Source organism: Cyanistes caeruleus, chromosome 5 (assembly GCF_971803275.1).
Source record: "Cyanistes caeruleus chromosome 5, bCyaCae1.hap1.1, whole genome shotgun sequence".
NCBI classification, from domain to species: Eukaryota; Metazoa; Chordata; class Aves; order Passeriformes; family Paridae; genus Cyanistes; species Cyanistes caeruleus.
The window spans coordinates 21,904,757-21,923,769 of NC_141705.1; the positions used below are offsets into that span (position 1 = coordinate 21,904,757).

At 33.8% G+C, this 19,013-nt stretch overlaps 1 protein-coding gene across 10 annotated transcripts in view; it reads right to left on the reverse strand.

The window, feature by feature from the left end:
* ARAP2 (ArfGAP with RhoGAP domain, ankyrin repeat and PH domain 2) overlaps window positions 1–19,013 on the reverse strand; it is a 117,469-nt gene that overhangs the window by 24,852 nt on the left and 73,604 nt on the right. For all 10 annotated transcript variants that reach the window (XR_015286547.1, XR_015286546.1, XR_015286548.1 and 7 more), the window contains 7 exons: window positions 12,631–12,794; window positions 10,434–10,646; window positions 8,745–8,850; window positions 6,761–6,908; window positions 6,021–6,089; window positions 3,696–3,770; window positions 2,519–2,636 (listed from right to left, as the gene is read on the reverse strand). Coding sequence is in view for 6 of the 10 variants with exons in the window: in XM_023925393.2 (XP_023781161.2) it covers window positions 2,519–2,636; window positions 3,696–3,770; window positions 6,021–6,089; window positions 6,761–6,908; window positions 8,745–8,850; window positions 10,434–10,646; window positions 12,631–12,794 (893 nt within the window). In the remaining 4 variants the exon portion in view is untranslated. The remainder of the gene's footprint in view (window positions 1–2,518; window positions 2,637–3,695; window positions 3,771–6,020; window positions 6,090–6,760; window positions 6,909–8,744; window positions 8,851–10,433; window positions 10,647–12,630; window positions 12,795–19,013) is intronic.

Sequence of the window (19,013 nt, forward strand, 5' to 3'; positions counted from 1 at the left end):
TAGAAACCCCCTATTTTGTAAAAGCATATGGTATTAAATATTCTGCATTAGGTTTGATAAAATCATCAATTATTGCAACTTTTCTACATGCAAATAATTTAGCTGATTTTTTAATATTGCAATTCTAGTATTTTGAACAGCAAGCAGTCAACACATGCATTCAATTACCCTTTCCTTCACTTAGGTCATCAAATGCTAGTAAATATCCTAAACCAGTCATTTTCACCTTAAACATTAACTATTAGCAGAAAATCACTTTCTAGAAAATGTGATTCTAATTTTCTTGCTTTCTTAGGGGTTGTTTTTCTGACAGTGCATATTAAAAAGTAAAATAAAAACTTAAAAAGTAAGAAAATTCAGGGTTGAGTGTAACAAGCAGAATACCACCAGACACATGTAGCAGACTGCAGCAGGAAAAAAAGCAGAAAATTAATTTTTATCAGAAAGACACTGTGATTACTGATGTACATTTGAAACAAATGTGCAAATGTTTTTCTGCCATTATGTGTCACCATCTCAATTAATTTGCAAATGCCTCAGATGGTGTTTGTCAAATGACACTAGTAAAATCAACTTGCAGTAGTGAGGACTCAAGTAGTATTTTAGCTCTTCAGTGTCACATTTGGACCAAAGACATTATAGAACTAATTTTCTTTGTGTTCCCTCCCTCTGCAAACCTGTTAGGTTCAGTCATAGGATCACAGGAGTCTACCTGAGTGTCTCCTTACTACATTATTTTTATTTTGAAACAGTAATTCATTTGTTCTGATGCACTGATTATTCCAGAAAGGGATCAATGAAGAAGACATTTTATCAACACAGTCTCTCTTGAGAGAAGTCAGGTGATGAATTAGGACTTAATTTAGTTTGGTTTTTCATTGGTAGTTTTGGATTTAAAACACTGGTGTGCAATTTCGACTTTGTGTTGGAAACTCCTCTTTCAGCAGGATGCACTCTAATATCCTGCCCATATTTATGGTGTAATGTTATTGTGTTAGGGCCTCTGGTGTCTCACTCTTAGCTTTATTTTGTCCTCTACAGTCATTAGCTCAGACATTTCAATGCCCCACTAAAATACTAGTTGTTGCACCTAAATACCTCAAGAAGTTGTTGTGGGGTCTATCTGTTAATTTACTTTTATGTTCTCTTGCCTATATCTGGTTTACTTTTCATGTTCCTGTAAGCCTCATATATCAACTTTAAGAAAATAAAATTCAATTTTTTTCCATTATTCAGTCTAAAGAAATATGATTTGTACTGCACTTGTAGGAATTATCAGGACTCTTTCCAAAGATAACAGATGCTAACATTCTTTGTCAGTTGTCACCCACATCTATGAATCTGCAAAGGAACTCTGTATTACAATTCTATACAGCATCACCAACTCTAAGACGTGAAGAGGACACAAGATAATTTATTTTGAGTTGAAAGGGAGAATACACTTCCATTCTAATTTTTTATATTGCCAGGCTCAAGACTGAGTACATAAGTAATATTAGTAAAATTGAAGGAATCATTCTAAGCACATCTTAAAATGAAGTACAACGAAACTAATAAAAATTATTAGACCAATGTTTAGTAATCTTATTTTGTCCACTTTCTTATTTTTTTCTTGACTTGAAAATAGGTATCTTCACTATGGAAATAAATAAGTCCACAGTCCTCCTCTGTAACATGAGAATAGTTAAGAGCAGCAGCTTACTAGGGAATGGAAACAGATGTTGCATATTTCTGTCCCCATATATTCTTAAAAAAATCCTTAAGATTACCTTAAGGAATATTCATCCAAATTTGTTTTAATTAAAAAAAAAACCCTACTACTTTATTTTAGGTATCTCTAAAAATATAATTCTCCAGCATTTTAAACATGCTCCAGCATATATAAAGTATTCACAATGTTAAAACCTCCTTACCATTCATGAATATTGTCGCCATGTGACATTTGCTTTTGTTGGCAGCAGAACCATATTTCAAACAAATTTTTCAAGATTCTGCTAGATACACCATAATGCCACTTGCCAAAAATACACATTAAAGTGTGTAAAGAATTACGTGCTTTATGCCTTTTTTCACCTATGTACATAAATTATTTGAATAAACCAAATACAAAAGATCCTAAGCCTAACATGTATTTTCTCATTTAACTTTTTGAAAAGCATTATTGTTTATAAAATCAAGTGCTGACATTCTTACGAAAATAGGATTTTCTTCTAAGACTTATTAGTAAGACCTACTTTTCTATAGCTGACGATTAATGAACTGCAAAACAGTGTAATATAAAGAAGATCTTCTCAGCTCCTAATTTATAAGCAGTTTACAACAATTCATCACGTCATACCTGGCAAAGTGAAGAAAGAAATCATGCAGGTGCCATAACAACCAAATGTAAAACATTGGCATGAAGGCTATTTCTTTCCTTGTTTCCATAAAGTCTTTAAAGCTTTTGATGCCATTAAAAGTATTGAAAAAATAAAATAATAAAAGCTAATTGACATGCATAAATTTAAGTGTCACTAACCTAATTCTCCATTTTCAAGTACTTCAAAAGCAGCCCAGATATCATCTTTGCTGGGAATAATGTTTTTGATTCCTAAAACATCATTAGTTAATTCTTCTGCTTCCATCAAAGGTGATACCTGTAATATAAATTGAGTCAGTTTATAATATATTTCAATTACTGATTTCTGATTTAATTTTTTCAAAGTCTTCCTCCCTGCAACTGCCCTAAGGAAAAATCAAAAAAAAAACCCCAAAAAAACCTGAAAAACCCCACAAACAAAAACAAACAAACAAAAGCAGCAAATATATGAGCTGGAAACCCATAACATATCTGTCAGGTTCCAACAGGCTTTCCTTATTTTGTTCCATTAGATTGAAGTTATATTTGTAAGAATGTGGTTAACTTGGTAGCATGAAATTCCTTTTCTGTACCCCAGAAAAATCTGGAAAAAGGAAAAGCTTTGATATATTTTCTTGGGTGTGGGAAGATAAATATTAGAGAAGCACCATTTTTTTGTATCTTAGCGATGCATATTCCCATTTTATTCCTATTTTAAAAAGCATGTCTTATGTGCACATGTCTATCTATGTATACCACATACACCATAGATGTACAAACAAAAGTGTTTGAGAGTCATGTGCTGAAGAGAAAAAAAGGAAACAAAACCAGAGAGGTCTAATGAAAAATAACAGAGCACTACTACTGGAGATGCAGGTGTTTAAATACACTATTAAACAGAAAGCTCAAAAATCTCCACAATAGTAACAATCTTTGGTTTCTTAATACTTAAAGAAAGAAGAAAGCCACAGACAAAAAGAAAAGAGGAATGTTATTTTACTGGCTTGAGCTATCAAATAAACTCAACATTCATTGTGACCTTGATAACGCTTGTGTTGCACATGTAGAGTTGCGAGAATTTATACTGCTGAATACTACAGTAAAACTAAAGGAAGATATCTCAGCTTCAAAACTGTATCATTTTTCTTAAAATTTTTCTTAAAAATGTGTAAATAGTCACTCTTTACATCATTCAGGCAACACTGAAAATTCTAAAACAAAATACTTAAAAGAATAATGATAAACATAAATTCATACTTTCATTGTTTTCTTATATAAAACCATGTATTAAAATAAATCTGATACACTTCAAGAAAAAGATCTTCATAAAATTACTGTATCATTTTTATACACTAACCCTGATTATAATACTACAGTCTGGCTCCTTTCTTTCCACATAAACTTCAATAAGTAAATCTCCAGCCTGGGAAACCTAAAAAGAAAAAATTAAAGAAAAAAAAATTGTTAAAAATTAACCTTTCAAATAAGGAAAGTACAATTATTTAACTAGTGTAAGGGAAAAAATACCAATTCACAGATTCAGGAGAAAAATCCAAACCCTGAGTAAATCCAACAGAATAATATCAAACAAAATTAACATTCATTTACAAATATACATTCAAAAGCAGAAAAACTAGGCAATGTGGTGTAAGTGGAAATTTTGAATTTACATTTAAGATTAAGCCTAAGACATGAGTGTATATTAGTATCTTAAACTGCCAGAACCCTAACTCTGATCTGGAGGTTAGTCAGGCTCGCTTCAGAATCAAAACAGATGAACAGAATTGAAAAGAATGAAAATTTACTGTAAACCAAAATGATTTAGTTAGAAGTGAGATGAAAAATTAGATAGAAAAGACTATTTCAGCCACATAGCTATATGCACATATTAAGAAAATAAAAATTCATTACTACAAATACTGTATTTATGATTCTTAATCACAATGAAAACTTGTCATTACCTAATTATGGAAGGAATTAAAACAAATTCTCTTGATATCAACCTCTGTTAAATATAGCTCTTCAAATTTGTTGGAGAGAAGGTTAGATTTCACACTCAATGCTTATGTGGAATAATCAGATAAAGCAAATTTATGACATATATAATAGTTTCATATACGCAATACTAACAAATGTTATTTAAGAATGTCTAACAACATAAAACTCAGAAAGAAATTAGAAAGACGATAAATCAAACATTTGATGATCATGAGGAAAATTATGATTTATGAGAAGGGATGTAATATTTTCCATTGTAACTAGGTTTCCTCATCTATGGCAATAAAATTATCTTCAAGGATGAGAAATCACTGTATTTTTCTAAAGTTAAAAATGTCTCACATTTTGCCTACTCTAATTCTCTTTTAGTATAGTCATAAGCATCTTCAAAAGATTGCAATTCATCTCAATCCACTACCATAAAATATTTCCTAAAAAATAAGTGAATATCAGAGCATAGGAAGAAAAATAAAGGCAGAAACAGGGACCTATCAGAAGGTGTACCATTCTATTATAGGCAAATATAAAGAACTAATAATCAAATTAACACTAAGATAACGATTTGTGTCTTCATTTTTGAGAATGGTATTGATAGTGATGCCACTTATTTATGCATTACTACAAACAGAGAAAAAGATTAAGAAAAGTATATAGAAACATATATATATATATATATACACACACATATCTATAAGCAGTTGAGCTTTGGGATACATATTGACCAATTTACAGAAGCTAAGATTACATTTCTATAGAAAAATAACAGGCAGTGCTGAATTTTAAAGAACATTAACATTCTGAAAAACAGCAACTTTTAAGTTAGTTTAGCCTTTGAGAATAGAAAATTAATGGAAACATTTGTGAGGAAAAACATTACAAAGCTACTTTGAAGAAAGCTGCTTAATTATAGTGGCACAGACTCAAAAAAGCTCATTTAGTTATAAAATTTGCTTTTCAGATGATATTACAGAAAAAGGTTGGAAATAAGAATGAAGCGGACACATGATTTCCACTGGGCTCATATAAACAACCGTATGGAGAGAAAATGTGATGTAAATTACTGCAACAGCTGGCATAAGTATATGGTGGTCAGAAAATGAAAAGCGACTAATGAAGTGCCACCTGGACTTCAGTGACATTTCAGACATGTGAACTTTGAGTAATCCAGTTTCAGAGAAATTCAGTTCAGTCGTTCTCTGAACATTTTGCATCACCAGAGATAAAAGTACTGTGGTAACCTATATATTCCAAAGTATTAAGTACCTACGTCACTGATTTTCCCACATATATGCACACATGCTGGTTCCAACGATGTCAGACTATCAGTTGTTAAATGTAAAGAATTCTTACAATTCTTAATTGTAGCTGCTTGAGGCCTAAGTTGCCAATTACCCATGATGCTTACATGATTACAGTGCTGCTGTCAGATCACTCAACTGCACCACATCATTACTTTTAACTGTAACTGGAAGCCTGTGGAAAACTGCTGTGGAGAGCTGATGAGGGTGGTTGAGCAAGAACATGAGCTGAGCCACTTTATTTCGCACCTGGTTCAAACATGACTTAGCAGGTGTGCAGTGCCTGGGTGATGCTGTCTCAGTGATGAACAAAGAGCACCCACACACCTAAGTACTGAGATGTTTAGGCCTCACTCCCTTTTATCCATGCCTAACTGAACACTTACCTGAGTGTCCTTCCACCTTGTAATAAAACTGTTCTCTATATCCATTTGTTTGACTTGGTCTTCATTTATCTGTATAAATAAATAAGTTTGGAGTGATTAATAAGAATTATTCTAACAACTGCCAAAACTGCCAATCAATCATGTTCTCATAGAAGCAGGTATACAAAATATTCTGTAAGTCAGAAACAGCTCTTCATTGATGGGACTCATTATTATAAACTTCATGGAATACATAATGAAACAGAGAGGAATAAATGAAAAACTGCAAAACAATGTTATAGTGGCAGCCAACTCCAAATCAAAATGGCTAACATGAGTTGTTGCTAGTAATAGCTTTCCAATCCAATTGGATTTAAGATTATTTCTGAGTTTAAGGAACAAAACAAATTGTAACCACAGCTCAGAGACTAACACAAAATCTTTCCATGCTCCAGTTCTGATCAGGCCCATAATATTTGATTAGAAGCATTATTTTTAATAGTAACAATCATAAAATTTTCTTAAATTTTGTAAGCTTTTAACGGCAAGGAGAATGAGCATCATTTTGGAAAACCGTAGCTCACAGCATCCCTTAAACAGTCCTTCCTACACAGGTTAAACTGATTGGGAAATAAAATTTAAAACAGGCCAAGAAAAGCATCCACTGAATTAGAGTTCAAAAACCCCCTGTAAATCTTCAGATTTTTGAACTGGTAGGAAGAACATTTTAAAGCAGTTAGGATACATATAAAGATACCTACATGAAAAAGTTGCACATAATTTTTAATTAGATCTTCAATTACATTGACTTCTTCACTAGTTTGGCCTTTAGTTTGAAATAAGCATGAGGAAAACGCCATGGCTAAATTGTGAGGGTTCATTTGGTTAATTTCAGAACACTTCTGCACCCTGTTGAAGGAAAAATAAACATCTTTAGATGGTTTCATTATTCCTTTGATTGTCTGTGGCTCCTTTTCAGAATATAGAGAGCACTTCAAAAAAAGGTAAAAACATTAAACGCAATGAAAACAGATACTATTATTTATTTAATACCTCTTTATACCCTTTGCTTCTCATTACAGAAATGAAAACTTCCTAACTTCATTTAAAGTGATATCAAAACTCTTTAGAATAGAAAACCATAAAAACCAGAATAACGTACTGGAGTTAGAAGGGACCTATAACGATCATCTATTCCAACTGCTGGATCACCTAAGGGCTGACCAAAAGCTAAAGCATATTGCTAAGGGCACTGTCCAACAGCACTGACAGGCTTGGGTCATCCACCATCCCTCTAAGAAGCCTGCTACAATGTTTGACCACCCTTCTAGTAAGGAAATATGATGACTTGGTACTGCCCTGAAAGCAGTTTTGAACCACTTTCAGGCACCCTAGCACCGGATACCAGGGAGAAGAGATTCTTCCTCCCTCCCTCTCCCCTTCCCCTCCTCAGGAAGCCATAAAGAACAATGAGGTCACCACTCAGCCTCCATTTCCCTGAAGTAGAAAAGCCCAGAGTCCTCAGCCACTCCCCGGATGGAATTCCAGCCCTTTCACCAGCATTGCTGCCTTCCTCTGGATGCATTCAAACACCTTAATGTCCTTTAACTGCAGACCCCAGAACTGCACACAGTGCTCCAGGTGAGGCCAAACTACTGCTAAATACAGTTTCACTATACTAAGCAATGTAAGTATTGCCTACAAACTTGAGATCAAAGATCAAATAAAATGTGGAAATAAATTAGGTCCTCCTTAGTTCTAGCCCTATAGTAATACTTTCATATCAGTTCTGTTGTTCACATAACATGTCCTCTTTTAGAGGCAAACACTTAAAACTACCACAAAATTTTGGCTGTTAAATGCATGAATTCATATTACTTTCAGAACAGATGCAATACTTTATCAATATCTCTACCTAGATATGCTTAGAAACTTCTCAGACACAATATGTAGCACAATCTTTATCCAAATAATGGCACCAATCATGTAAATATTTCTGAATGACATCTGCTATGTACCTGGCTATGTAACATAATTTCTAAACACACCATCCTGTAAAGAGAAGTTTCTGCACATTCTATAGTCACTGCAATTCACCAAAAATAAAATTTAACTTATTCAATAGATGATATAATATAGACCAGTACTATTTAACCATGATAAAATCAGAATCATCATCACATATTTTTTACACATCTTCTGCCCCTTATTTTATCTAGGAATAAGCTATGACCTTCGGTGCTTAAACAAGTTTGCATTTTGGATATTCTCTACCACTACATTAGTTGTAAAATGAAGCACTTATGAAAAACAGAAAGGGTAGGTAATTCTCAAAGTTATTATGTGCAAAACAGATTGTGGAGAAGGACATTTTTACTGAAAAAAATATTTTAATTTCAAGAATCATTTGCAACAATCCTCTGGAAGACTAGCAGACTGGAGTAAAATGAAATTGCATAAAGAAGCTACATCAAAAATTACCCTACTTGGACACATACACTGGCAGCCCTCTCTCCCTGTAAGACTGTTCCAATCCATTGATTTTTATAGATACCTACTGCTAAAAATACAAGCAAAGAAAAAACACACTATCAATTAAAGGAATTCAAATTTAATTAATTGCTGCAACTAGATAAGCTTTTGTGATTACTAGTTAATGAAACAAGCCACGTTTCATATACTGTGGAGTTATACTTAGAACACATTATAAGAATTTCTCTGCCACAATGCATTATTTGCAATGACCTGTAAAGATGTTCAATTAAAGCAGCCAAAGTTGCTCTATTGACTGGCGGAAGACTCCGAATAAAAGCTGTGTACTTCCTCACACGTTCCTTTTCATTCTGCGTATCTGCCAGAAAATAATCATTGAGCATTAATAACAATGCACACTAAAACCAACAGCAGTTCTCATTAACTATATCTGCATCATCTAGTCTTTTAAAATTACTATTTACCAAATCAAGTAATTGCCTCTTCTTCATAAAGGCAATGGTGACAATATACTATTGAAAAAGTCTATTATTGTACACCAGTTCAGGGACAGTTAAAGAGGGACAATTCTATATCCAAGCACCATTTGCCACTGCTTAAGACTAAAGCCCAGAACAGCAATTGCATTTTCTCTCAAAGTATACTTAATCTGTAGTTTGTGTGTGTACACGTGTGAGTGCAACTGCATATGCACAAGTGCAAACGTACTTCTAAGAGTTCCCAGCAATGAGAAAAGAAAATACCTTTTCATATTTTAAATATTTACTGAAAAAGTGTCTGAAGGCACAAAGCAGTTTAAGGATGTGAGTATATATAAGACTGATAAGAGGAAAGAAAGGGGAAAGGGCTGGTAGATAAGTTGTACCAAGTTACATAGAGCTGAACAATGGCAGTGCTGAAGGCAAGAATTCCAGTTTTGGGAATGACAATAGCTGAAACAACCTGTATCTTAAGTCTGTCTCCCTGTGCTGCTTATTCCCCTTTATGCTCAGGGCATAAAAAAATTAATGTAGGTTGTATTTAGACAGTTAGCTTTTCCCTCTCAGTTCCTGCTTCTCTCAAGTTTCTGAAAAGCAAGCACAGAACTCTTCTCGCTGATTGATGGTACTCTCCACTAACTACTGACTATGTTTTGGTTTCTTTGGTAATTGGAAGAAAAAATAAATAACAAAACAACAGTTTAAAGGTTTTCTACTCTATTTCCTTAAATGTTTTAGTCTTCCTAGAAGTACCTTCTGTATCACTTAACAGGACAGGATTCTCTGTTGTAAAGATGAAGTAGAATTTTAGCCACATTTACATATCAGGAAGGGGAATCACTGTAACACCGGTCAAAAGAGCTGACTTAAATCTAAAGTGGCTCAGAACTTTTTCTGGTTTCTGGTGAGATTAATCATGTGGTAAGTGAATAAACTCTTAATATTTTTTCCTCTAGTTTTTGAAATTGAGTTTGAAGGTCAAAAATGTATACTATTGATAATATTTTAATTTCCTGAAAGTCTAGTGGCTCATATTAAAGCAACATCCATATATTTGAACTTAAATAAAATCAGAGAATATGCTTTTAATATCTTTCTTTAAAGACAAAATGTGCCACACAGTAAACATGTCTGTGTGACTCCTATGCATTAAGATAGAAATTAATGTTCTGTAAGCATTTCCCATGTATCTCTTACTGTTGTACCTCCAATTTTATAGCACAGCTTGGGAAACCACCTTCTTTCTTGCAGCTTGCAAATACAGCAATATAGAAACTAATATTTTAAAAGGACATTATGAAAATTGTCTCTGATTAACATGCATCTATTACAGCCATGTCCCTAGTATTTTTTTTCCTATGTTGTTTTGCTAGTTATGAAATAACATAGGTTGACCCCTCAAATTCGATACTGAAAAGGTACATATAACCCTTATTGTATTGAATGTTATTCAATACATTACCTAATGCAGAGATCCAGAATGGATAAAGTTCTTTAGTGAGAAGTGCATCATCTATTTGAGAAAGAAAACTTTTCAGTACATCAGTCACATCTTCAAGCTGATGTTTTCCTGCTCTTAGCTTAACACTTCTTGCATCTTTTTTGAAGCTTTCCAGCAGTTCAGCCACACTGGAAGAATCACCATTCTTAAGATAGATTTGCTTGCTACCTAAACCTATGGCACAAAAATACAGGAGAGAAAAATAAATGAATGCAAAATTAAGCATTCTTTTAAAAATTCCAGACATCATTATATGAAAATTATATGTGACTGCCAAACATGTAGTATTTCCTAAAAAAATCTTTCTCATCTTTTACACATGCTCACTTTGTTAGTAAAACACTGCCAAGTCTTCTTACAACCAACTAGATCCCTTTGCAAAAATAATCATTATAATAGTAAGCAAACCTGGGATCACTATTTCAAGAATATTTTACAGGCATTTCAAATCCCCAAATCTCTTCAGGACTTCCTAAAACAGTACTTTCAAATGGCACAGTAAAGAGAAGTTTCGATGATAGATATTATATTACACATAAAACATAGCTGCTTTCATGAGAAAACTCCTGTTATTTTATTGCTCTACAGATGAACTCAGTTTACGACTTGAAGTATTACTGCATTCATCCAACCTGAAATATCTGATTCTTAAAAACCTCAAGATTAGTAGAAAATACCCTTTCTTCTCATTTTTCTCACGTTCTGGAAGACAATCGGTCAGGTACTATTCTTATATGTAAAAACAAAAACCACTGAAGTCAACTTAAAAAGAAAATGTATCATTTTAAAACAAAGTCATGACTACCTTCAATCACTGCATATGTTATTGTGGTTGAAACTGTTTTTTAAAACTTGAGTAAGTTTGGCACAATACTCAGTGCTATTTATCCCTGTAGAGGTGATTTCCTAATTTGCATATCTAGAAAGGGGATGCTACTTTATGCAAAACCCTGCTTTTCTTGTATACTTGTCAAATTAAATACTCTCTCAACATCTGTGAAATCATGTCTAATGTTTTTACAGTTCACCTTTCCTGTAATGCCCACAAGCACTTCCATTTGCAATGGCCATTGTGGTGCTACTGTCAGGAACAGCCCTGGACAGCAAGAGCATCTGTCTTCTGCAGACTACAGCTGAAGACAGAATCCTTACAATGATGATAAAAAAGATGCAAGTAATGCATACAAATAATTCCTTCAGCTTTCAACTGAGCATTTTAACAGCTACTACTGCTGATCCTGAAAAGCAAATTTATGATAAAGATTTAAGTGATTTAAAAGACATTAGGAAACTGAATTTTAATTCAGACTACACAAATTGTTCTAAGTGGAAGACAGAATTGCCCTGCTTTAACCATTCAGTGAATGAAATGCTGTAAACTATACTTGGAATAATTGCTATTGCTAATGATTGAAAAGAACTTAGCAAAAGCCTTTTTTTCTTACTTTTAGTCACTAGGTGAAACCCGATACAACTCTTTACAATAACACAGTGTTGCCATATCCAAAGGTTATTTAGTTAAACTTCAACAACTCCAACAGAAATTAGGTGCTCTCATACTGACAGAGGTTACAGACCCATTTATACCAAAGACAGATTTTTACAGGGTTGATATGCATGTAGCAATCTCACAAGGAAACTCATGAATTTGCAGCAGTAAAAGGACACAAACATCATCTGCATATAACCTAATGTCACAGAAAGTTATGCTGGCAAAATTTACTTAAATAAATGGTAACCAACTATATCCTTAGGTTACTTCACTGAAAAAACAGCAGCCTAAGACTGAAGTCAACTCCACAGCCAGTGCCAGCTTCCAAGATGTGTTCAGACCACAGCTTTTCCAGGTCTGCAGAGTTTGATTTCTAGGCTGAATTGTCTTCACTAGGGCAGTGGATACCAAGGCTGAGTTTCATAAGGCAAACAACACAATATTTAAAATAGAAAAGTGTCTATAGAGGGCATTTACAAAGTTGTATTTCCCCAAACTGGCCATTCTAACGTGTGGTAGTGTACTGCACCATCTCATTAAAGAATGGCAAGGCTAATGACGGGCATGGTTTTATTTTAAGTAATATATAAACTCATTCAATAGGATCTGGGGGCACTTAGGTATTATACAAATGCTCTTAGCTTGAATAAAATCCACTCTACTTACCATATTGTGTAACAAACGCTATGCAGCTGTTCACTATAATAGGAACATCATTTTTGCTGAGCTGCTGATCTTGTAATGCATTACCATCTGTACCTGCTGCTTTTTCAATTGCAGTATACCAGACCATGAAATCCAGCTTTGTATGGCCATGGAGGTATAGCGTTCTGAAAAGTATAAAAATATTTTGAGTTAGGGAAATAAATAAAAAAATGATGTTATTGTACCATGGCAACAAAGCAGATGTTCAGAAAGAAAAAAAAAATATACTTGGAGTAAGTCATCAAGGTACCTTTCACCACATAAAGCTGTGATGGTGGTCTATTGTTACATTTTATTTTTTTTTTCCAAATTCATTTGTATTACCAGTGCCATAAAAAAAATGAAAGAAGATCCACAAACACTGTCACAAGCCTTTGAAAGAACCTGCCAACATTTTAATTACTCTTCTTCAGCTCCTACATTATTCATATGTCCAAGCCATGGCTAAGGACGAAACAAATTTAGAGACAACTTTCAACGCTGCAAAAAGCTTTCCCTTCTTTTGTATTCACACCCCTAAACACCCCCTACACCCAACAACCTCTTCTATAGAGTAGCTGAGACATACTGAACTTTACTCCTGCATAAGTAGCAGAATGATCCCCCACTATCAAAAAGCTAAGGAACACACATGAGAAAGCCACTAGTAGAGTCAGAGTAAGTTAATGCAAGACTCTGCCTGTATGTGAAAGCACAGCCTTTTTCTGACTCTTTTATTTAAGCATGCTACAGTAATCTCCTGTGTGCCACCCTGACAAGCTAGCTTCTAACAGAAAATACCAAAATTCAGAAGTTTAAAGGGGTATGTCCAAACATATGCATGTGTGTAACAAACAACTGTTTAAAGTGTTAAAATAGTAAGCAAACTTACACATATGTTCGCTTCTCTCCCACTAAAGACCTGTAAGGGATCAATTTTCTTTAATAACCATTTATTTGCTCATTAGGAAAAGTCAGAATGCTCTACTGAACTTCTTCTATAAAAACAGTTTAATCAAAACAGAAATTACCTTTTTTTTTATTTTGATTATTTCATTTTTGGAAGGGGAAAGCATTTTATATGATGAGGGAATATTTAATTTATTTTTCTTTGTATCTTTCAATTTTGCTTTTATAAATGCTTCCTTTCTAGCATTCCCATCTGAGTAGGAAGTGGGGATGCAGTAAATGTATTACATACACACAGCCAGGATCTGAAATCTTCTCGAGATCCACCATACGGACAGAGCCATTCAGCAGCAGAGTAAATGGCACTAAAATTCACTATTTCATCCCACTGAACCACATTCCTAGGAAGTCTTTATGACTTCAAAAGTCATGGTAACTACCAAACATGCCTGAATAGTGGAAACACAGCCTCTCTTCCACTAAGAAAAAAATAGTAATTTGCATAAAGCTCTCCTATTTTTGCAGCAAAATGAGTGAGTTTAATTCAATGCTGTCAAAAGTTTCCTTAAGTCTTGTCAAAACAGGTAGTTCTCAATCAATGCATTCCCAAGAATACATCACCACATTTTCTGGTATAGCTATTGCCATACATATATAAGGAAAGTAAAATTTTGAAGTGAGTAGAAACAAATTTGACAGCGCATGATACTCTACTTGTTTCCTACTATTATTCACAGATCAGAAGAGGTTAAGACAATGATTTATGAAAGATTTATGGTGCTTTCCAACACAAGAATTGTACATATATATGCACATTACTGTGTGTTTATCTCCCCTGAAGAACAGCAGGATTCACATTATGGTATTATGCAAAAGGATAAATAGAAGACTCAACAGATTATTTTTTATCCAAAGAATTACAAGAAATACAGGAAGCAACATACTGTAAAGTGAAAATATTATTATTTCTAAACAAGAAAAGGGCAACTCTGCTGCATATCAATGAATTGATACCAGAGGAGGAGAGAAAAAATACCGTACTGTACTTCAAAGGTCATATAAACTTATCAGCATTTTTCATAGAGATACGAAAGTCTAAATCATGTGCCTGTCAATCAATATTGTGATACATGAAATACCTAAACTATGTGGAAAAGATCACCTTGTATTTTATGGATCTTTCCATCCTCGCCTCAGTGCATCACATTAGAAAAAAGATATCAAAAGTACAAAGTGATTATGTTCTCATTGTTTTCTAAAATTTGAGAAGCTGTTGAGCTTAATTCAGCTAGAGAGGAAGAGGCTACTTAATAACTAGCAAAGAAAATGTGGTATTTGTTTCAGTTGTAGTCCCAAATGACCAACACAGTCGTGAAAGAAATGTTGCTGGTAAGAAATATAAATGTGAAAACCTTACTGCAATGATGGAACCTGGATTGTTCATTAATGGCAACAAATTATTTTTAAAATAATTATTCTTGCCCAGTCAAAAATCTCCAGAGTGGCGGCATCAAGAAGTAAGATAAATCAGAGACACATTTTCAGTACAATACCACAGAAGTGAAGGAGGGAGAAAAGGAAATTAAACCAGTGCCAAACATATTTCAGAACTCAGTCAATTTCTCATGAAAGAGGCTTAAAAAGCTAATCTCAAACCTCAATAATTTTTGACTGAGACAGTACACACCTGGAATAAATTGTAATCAGAAAACCATAAAACAGTTTGAAAATAAGATGTTTAAAGCAGTCCTTCTCAGTTTAGTCCTTTTGGACAAACTTAAAAACTTCTTTTTCTTCCACCTAGTTGGAAATTATTTTTTTCTCCTTGAACCTGAAAATAATGAAAAGGAAAGGGGAAATAACTTCCAGCAGGAGAGCTGAGCTTTCTTCAAGCATAGTAGAAGTCTTCTACAGAACTTCAAGAAGCAATGGAGATAACCTTGCAGATTTACCCTCTGTGTTCACCTCTTTCACACAGTTTTCAGACAGAATTAATAACAAATACATGCATTTCTCACTGAACAGTCATTATCAAAATATAAAGTTAAATTAAATCCAAGGTTTAAGCATAAACACAGGCTGAAACATAGTGATGTCCCACATAGCACAAAACTAAGGAATTTAATGAGCTTGTAGAAGTAATCATGTTTGAAATAATTTTTACTATAATGTTTATGAAGATCTTCCATGCAGATTACCAACTGTTTTCCACAGACTCAAGCAAAATGCATTTCTTCAATACAAATGCACTGCCTTCTATAGTATGTTTATGTATGTGCTATTTTTTTCAGTTCTAAAAATTGATAAAGATCTCACATTTCATAACAAACTGTTAGCAATAGTGACAACATAGTGAAAAATGGCAGAATTTTTGCTATGTTGTGTGAAGCACAGACAGTCCATAGCCAAGAAATTAATAATTTAAGTACTCAAACAAACAAGGCAGCCTGCCAACATAGATTTCTGCCTTAGTGAATTGAGAGAATTGAATTGGCACAACTGACTGCAGCAGATCAATGTGTCTCAACATTAAGGGAGCTACTGTTACCTATACAGCTTTATTGCTGACTACCAGCACATCCTTCTGCCCCTGCAGTCAAACAAACATACCTGACCAAACTTCATCCACAAGAATGCAAAGGCTTCTCTTTAACCCCTCCTGAAAAATCCCCTGGCTTTAGCTATGTCTAAAAGGTTTGTTGCACAAAATGGGAAAAGCAGAGGTATGAGGTGATTTTGGGTAAGGTGGGCGGGGAGAGTGAGAAACAGACATAGGCACAACTCAGTGCCCTCTGGCAATTCCCACATGATTCTAATAATTTACCTGTCTGAAAACAGAGGTACTAAGAATGCAAATAGAGATATGGAATTATTGTGGAAAATCAAACTGCAACTGAAGCATGGATGTTCCATTAAAAATTACTGTTAAATGTAACTGAGCAGTACTTCTTCAAGGGACCTTCCAAAAGGTCTTACACCCAGCATAACATATTGGAAGCACGAGTCTTTTCATCTGACTCTTAAGCTTATATTAATTCTGGATTTTAGAATTTTGTGCCCATAACTGCATTTTATGAGAAAACTTACTGCTATCATCAAAGGGTTAAGAAGAAAGCAGTGAATGAACCATCAGCCTAAAGAAATTTTGCCAGTATGTAGGGAAAGTTTATTATCCATAATAAGAAAGAGCTAACTATATCAGAAGCATAATGGGAAAAAAAGCACCATCTGGATTACATTATGGTCTGAAAACATTCACTGACACTTAAGAGAGAGGTTAAATTATTTCAGAAAAATAAAATAAATGTTTGAATTATCTGCACAACTGTTTCTTTAAAACACAGCATTAGAGATTTGGCATTAAACTCTATATATAAAAGGTATATTTAAACTACTGTATACAGATGTTTTCAGACAACTTTCTTCTTTTCATCGTGCAGATCCCTCTGTTAACCTCTGTTGAACTACACAGGAGTAGCTGTTTCACCAATATGCTGTGTAACTTCTGTTTGGATAGCAACAGGAGGTCAAGTATCACCAGTCACTTCAAGCATTTTAAAAATAGAGATCAATGGAAAAAATCCAAACTGAATATAGATCACATCAGAGGACAGCCCTGTGTGATGAAGGGAAGCCTCAAACACAAAAAACCTTAAAATGGTTTGCCACTTCTAGCAAGAAGTCAAGAAGCATTTCAATTACAAAACTAGAATATTTCTACTATGAAAGTGGAAATCAAGAAGAAGCAAATGACCATGATTAGGGTGTAAAGCTATACAGCACAGTGTTGTGAGAACATTTCCAGTTGAGTTGGATACAGTTGTAGCAGTCTAGACAATATGCTCCTGTAGAGACCAAAATGTAACAAAATTCCAGCAGGTGTTAAAAAACGAGTGTGTTCTGTAACTGACTCTAGCAAAGATACACAAACACAAGCATTAACATGTCTGAGATCTGAAAAAAAAATAAAATTTGAAAGTCATCTAGAGTTGTTGTGAAAATTTACGATGAGCTTCAAAACATTAAATACACTGAGTTTCAAAAAAGACAGCAATCTTTAAAAGAGAAGCGGTCTTGTGGTTTCAGAAATCTTTTAGTGTGGTTCAGCCTCTGATAATATGCTTGGTATGACTGCCACCTCTTATTTCTGAGCTGATAGACATCATAAGCTGAACATATCATATAGAGAATAAATGAACAGCAAGGTGCCAAGCAGAGAGCAGGGTAAAGAAAGAGGGGGCAAAAAAAGAAGAGGTAGGAGTGGATTGTATTATTATCTAAGACATTTCAGGAAAATCTTACATGTCTTTTTTTTTGGTATTGTCTCTGTATTCTTGTACTTTATACAAGCTAGAAAGTATTATAAATATTACATATCCAAAATCAATTGTAAGTTCTTTTCCTGAGCAGATATGTATCAGATTAATGTTAAATTTTTTTATCCCAAATTTATTATGTTTTTAAGAATCAAGAATTCATAGATTTATTACATTGTAATAATTTCAGCAGGAAGACCTGAAGGTTTTATAGTTTCCAAAAATGTTTACTTGCATATGCAATCATTCATAAGTGAGATGTCCATTTGTAACAACTGAAGTCACTCTTTTCCCCCCAGTAATTAAACAGAAAGTTGTGAAAGAGAAAGATATGTGCAACATGTAAATGTGAGACTTTCCCTAATTAATCAGCCCAAAGACTGAGACTTGAAAAAGTAGCATAAGTATTTCTAAGAAACAGAAAATCAGTAGAAAAATACCTCAAGGAATTTTCATATTTTCCAATAAAATTTAAGCAGACACTTTAAGACACTGACCAAATTTATTTTTTTATGTAAAGGAGGGTGGCTGTTTTTGGTTTTGTTTATGGTCATTGCGCTGTTTTTTTCTCGTAAACTTTTCCTAATTCTGTAAAAATCTTACTTAGTTAATTTAATTCTTTCAATACTACTTTTTTATTTATTTTGTAATTTATCCTGAATTTAAGTGCCTAACAAATTAACAAGAAAGTCATCATCTCCATAGAGTCTCTTCCAAGTGATCAATCTGTGCCAAAGCTGACATGAGACAAGCACAGATGGAAAATAACAGACATAATAGGAAAACCTAGAAACTTTGACATTTCATGTAGTTGATGTTGATGACATCTCAAGGACATTAATTTATCTGGAGCTTGGAGGAGCACAAAGAGGATTAGTGGCTTTACTTCCAATTAAAACAATTAAGTCTAAAGACAAAGGTGATTTTATATTTAATCATTTTCCACACACATATTAAATTGCTTATCACTTTAAGATGTGATCTCATATAACTGCACTGCACACCTGGACAGTTTTGAAGTAATATCCTAAATAGTAATCACCATGCCAAAGCCGATATACCCATACGGCTTTCAATGTTTAAGAAAATGTGAAGAATATGCATTTAAATTCTTTATAGAAAACTCCAGTGAGGAAAAAT